This window comes from Entamoeba nuttalli (genome assembly GCF_000257125.1).
Source record: "Entamoeba nuttalli P19 unplaced genomic scaffold asmbl_5652, whole genome shotgun sequence".
Lineage (NCBI taxonomy): Eukaryota > Evosea > Mastigamoebida > Endamoebidae > Entamoeba > Entamoeba nuttalli.
The window spans coordinates 1-3126 of record NW_008577596.1 but is presented as its reverse complement, the minus strand read 5'-3'; the positions used below and the strand labels follow the sequence as shown (position 1 = coordinate 3126).

General features: G+C 26.6%; 2 protein-coding genes across 2 annotated transcripts; both read right to left on the bottom strand.

The window, feature by feature from the left end:
- Positions 1-251: 251 nt before the first annotated feature.
- On the bottom strand, positions 252-1154 carry ENU1_135360 (hypothetical protein; the record flags this gene model as incomplete). Its single annotated transcript, XM_008860171.1, has 1 exon — positions 252-1154. One exon carries the CDS (start codon positions 1152-1154, stop codon positions 252-254), a length of 903 nt encoding a protein of 300 aa, XP_008858393.1.
- An 87-nt stretch (positions 1155-1241) lies between these two features.
- On the bottom strand, positions 1242-2742 carry ENU1_135350 (molybdenum cofactor sulfurase, putative; the record flags this gene model as incomplete). Its single annotated transcript, XM_008860170.1, has 2 exons — positions 1242-2440; positions 2487-2742. The coding sequence occupies 2 exons, from the start codon at positions 2740-2742 to the stop codon at positions 1242-1244; spliced, it is 1455 nt and encodes a 484-aa protein (XP_008858392.1).
- Between the last annotated feature and the right edge of the window lie 384 nt (positions 2743-3126).

Below are 3126 nucleotides of genomic sequence, written 5' to 3'. Positions count from 1 at the left end.
CAACACTGATTTTCAATTCTTCTGACATTTCTTACTTTAGTCTTATTATTTGAGATCTTTAAAACTTTTTTTCCTATTTTTTTTATTTTTTTTGGTTATTGCAACTCTTAATGACCTTTCTATATTTATTTAAATTATGGATTATAAATATTTTATTTTAAAAATAAATAATAAACATACACTTTTAATTCCTTTATTTTCACTTTTATTTTTATTTTTGTCAAGGAAAATGAATAGAAATAACAAATTTATTAACGAATCATTGTACTAGGATTGGGTAGTGGAACTGATGAATGAGAAGACCCAATCCCAGCCCTAGAAGTATTAACAGTTAATGGAACACAATTATCACATATATTAGACTCATCCCATCCCATTTGTTTTAATAAATGAGCTCCTATATTTTCGTTAATATTTGGTATTGTTGTGGGATAGGTTGATGTTTGTTCTGATAAAGAAGATGGAAGTTGTTTAAGTGAGAGTTGTTTATCTGTTATTTCATAATTAATATCATTTAATAACTTACAATTTATACAATGGAATATACTTTCATTACAATGTTTTTGTAATTCATCATTATCTTTAAATTGTCTTCTACAAATTACACAAACAAACCAAGGGGGTTGAACAATCCTTTCCCCAAAATCTTCGATCATACTTCGTATTTTCTTTATATCAACTCCATGAATATTTCCTAGTCCATGTTTTTTTAATTCTTTACCTCTTAAAACTCTTTTATTTTCATGTTCTAATCTAATACAACTGTTTTCATATTCTAATTCAACAGCTTGCCAATCTTCTTCATTCATTGTTTGAGTTCTTTTATTCCATCTTAAAATATTTTTTTTTGTTTCATTACTTTTGATTTCATTTTTATCTTCAGATTCTTTAGTCTCTTCTTTAGCTGTTATTGTATTTTCTTTATAACAATCCATCATTAACTCCCATGTACCTTTGTCATATTCATCATTTTGACTTTTTTGTATTATTTGTTTTTTTTGAGCTAATTTCTTCTGTTGAGTTGTTTTTGTTTCATTAAGTTTAAATTGAATTTTTTTTGTGTCTTCATTAATATTTTCCCAATCATAATCGTCTTCATCTTCTTCGTTGTGTTGAAAGAGATTATCAAGATAAGATAGACGTTTGTCACTCATTAGATTTACGTAAGATTAAATCTTCAGTTTTTATTTTTATTTTCAAAACTTTTTAAAGTAAAAAAAAAGGAGAATATTATTTAATTATTATTTAATAGGAATTTTTATTTTCATTTGATTCTCTTTGAAATATTCATTTAACACTTCAATTAATCGTTCTATCTCTTCTTCTGTTGAGGCATATCCAAGTGATACTCTAATAGCACCTGCCTCTTTATTTCCAACCATTATATCAAGACATGAATTTGAATCAAATCCACCTTTTGGTTGTTTCGGGATATCATTCATATATTCATCTTCATTAATTCCAAGACTTTTAAGACAAGAGCCTGGATTACACATACAACCAGTTCTAATATTAATCTTTTTTTCTCTTAAAAATGAATTAATAGAAGCAGTAAGTATTAAAGAATTATCATTTTGATGAATGTTAAAGGTAATAATCCCTCCTTGTAATGATGAATTTTTAAAATGATTTCCATATATTTCAAATACTGGATTTCCATTTTCAAATTTTGTTTGTTTCAGTGATGTTACTAATTTTTGTGTTAATAGTTTTACGTGTTTTTGAATTGATTTAATACCTCCCTTTTTCTTAATCATTTCAAATCCATATTTTATTCCTACAATTGACGATATAGGTAAGGTTCCTGCTTCAAATTTTGATGAAAATCCAAAAAAGACATGATAATCTACATTTGGTAATGATGCATATACAGTCCCTCCTCCAAAGTAAATTGGACTCATTTTATCTACGACATCTTTTCTCATCAATAAAGCTCCAATTCCCATAGGAAATCCAAAAATTTTATAAAATGATAATGTAACAAAATGTGGCTTGACTTGACTAAGGTCTAATAGACTATGGCTAACAAAAGCAGCTGCATCAATTAAACTATACCAATTCTCATGTTTATTTATGTCCTCTATCCATTCTAATGGATATTGAACTCCATTAAAGTTATCTTCAGCAGGAAAAGCAAATAATGATGGATGAATAGAAGTTTTTAAATAAGAAGAAGAATATTCATCTACTGATAAAAATGAAGCATTTTTAAGTTTAGCAAATTCTCTAATACCAAGAACGGAATTATGATTACTCTTTGTAAAAATAAATTGACTCCCTTCTTCAAAAGGGAATGATTCACCAACAACACGTAATGCATGAGTACATCCACTTGTAAATATTATTATATAATCGTCTTGTGCATTAAAATATTTTAGTATTGTGTCCCTTGTGTTTTGTACTAATTCACTACTTCTTAATCCACAAACATTAGGTGAGTCTATTTTATTATTGACTTTATTATATAATTTAACTAAAAAACAAACGAGAGTTACATAAAAAGTTATTTTTCATAAATTGGGAATATTGATCTATTTGTTCAATAGTATATGGAGCCGCTCCTGCATAATCAAAATATATTTCGTCATTCATCAATGGCATCAAAATATCGCTTTTTTCAATTTTCACTTGAGAAGAGTAAAGTGTATTATTTAAAAAACTTATAAATACACAAAATGAGATGAACACTGCAACAACGAGAAATACCCGAGTAAGGTCTATCATTGGTCTTTGTTGCAACATACTCTTATTAATTTTTGAAAGTTTTATTTTTCATTTTTTGTTTCTCTAATAAACTACGCAACTTTCATTTCCTTTTTTTAAAATAATTTAGTACCTTAGATATTTTATTCTTTCAGTTTTTTTGATTTTAACGTTTTTCTTCATCATTCTTTAATTTCATGATGCACTTTATTCTGTACCATTTCATCATGATGCACTTTATTCTGTACCATTTTATTGACTAGATCTTCTAGTCTATTGAATTTTACTTGTAGATCTTCTAGTCTATTAATTTTCTTTATTATTCTTTTTATTCATCAATTTTATCTCTTATTATTTTATTTTGGAGATAAATGTGCATAACCATTGAAATACTCATATCATCTTGCAGTTCATCCATTCTGC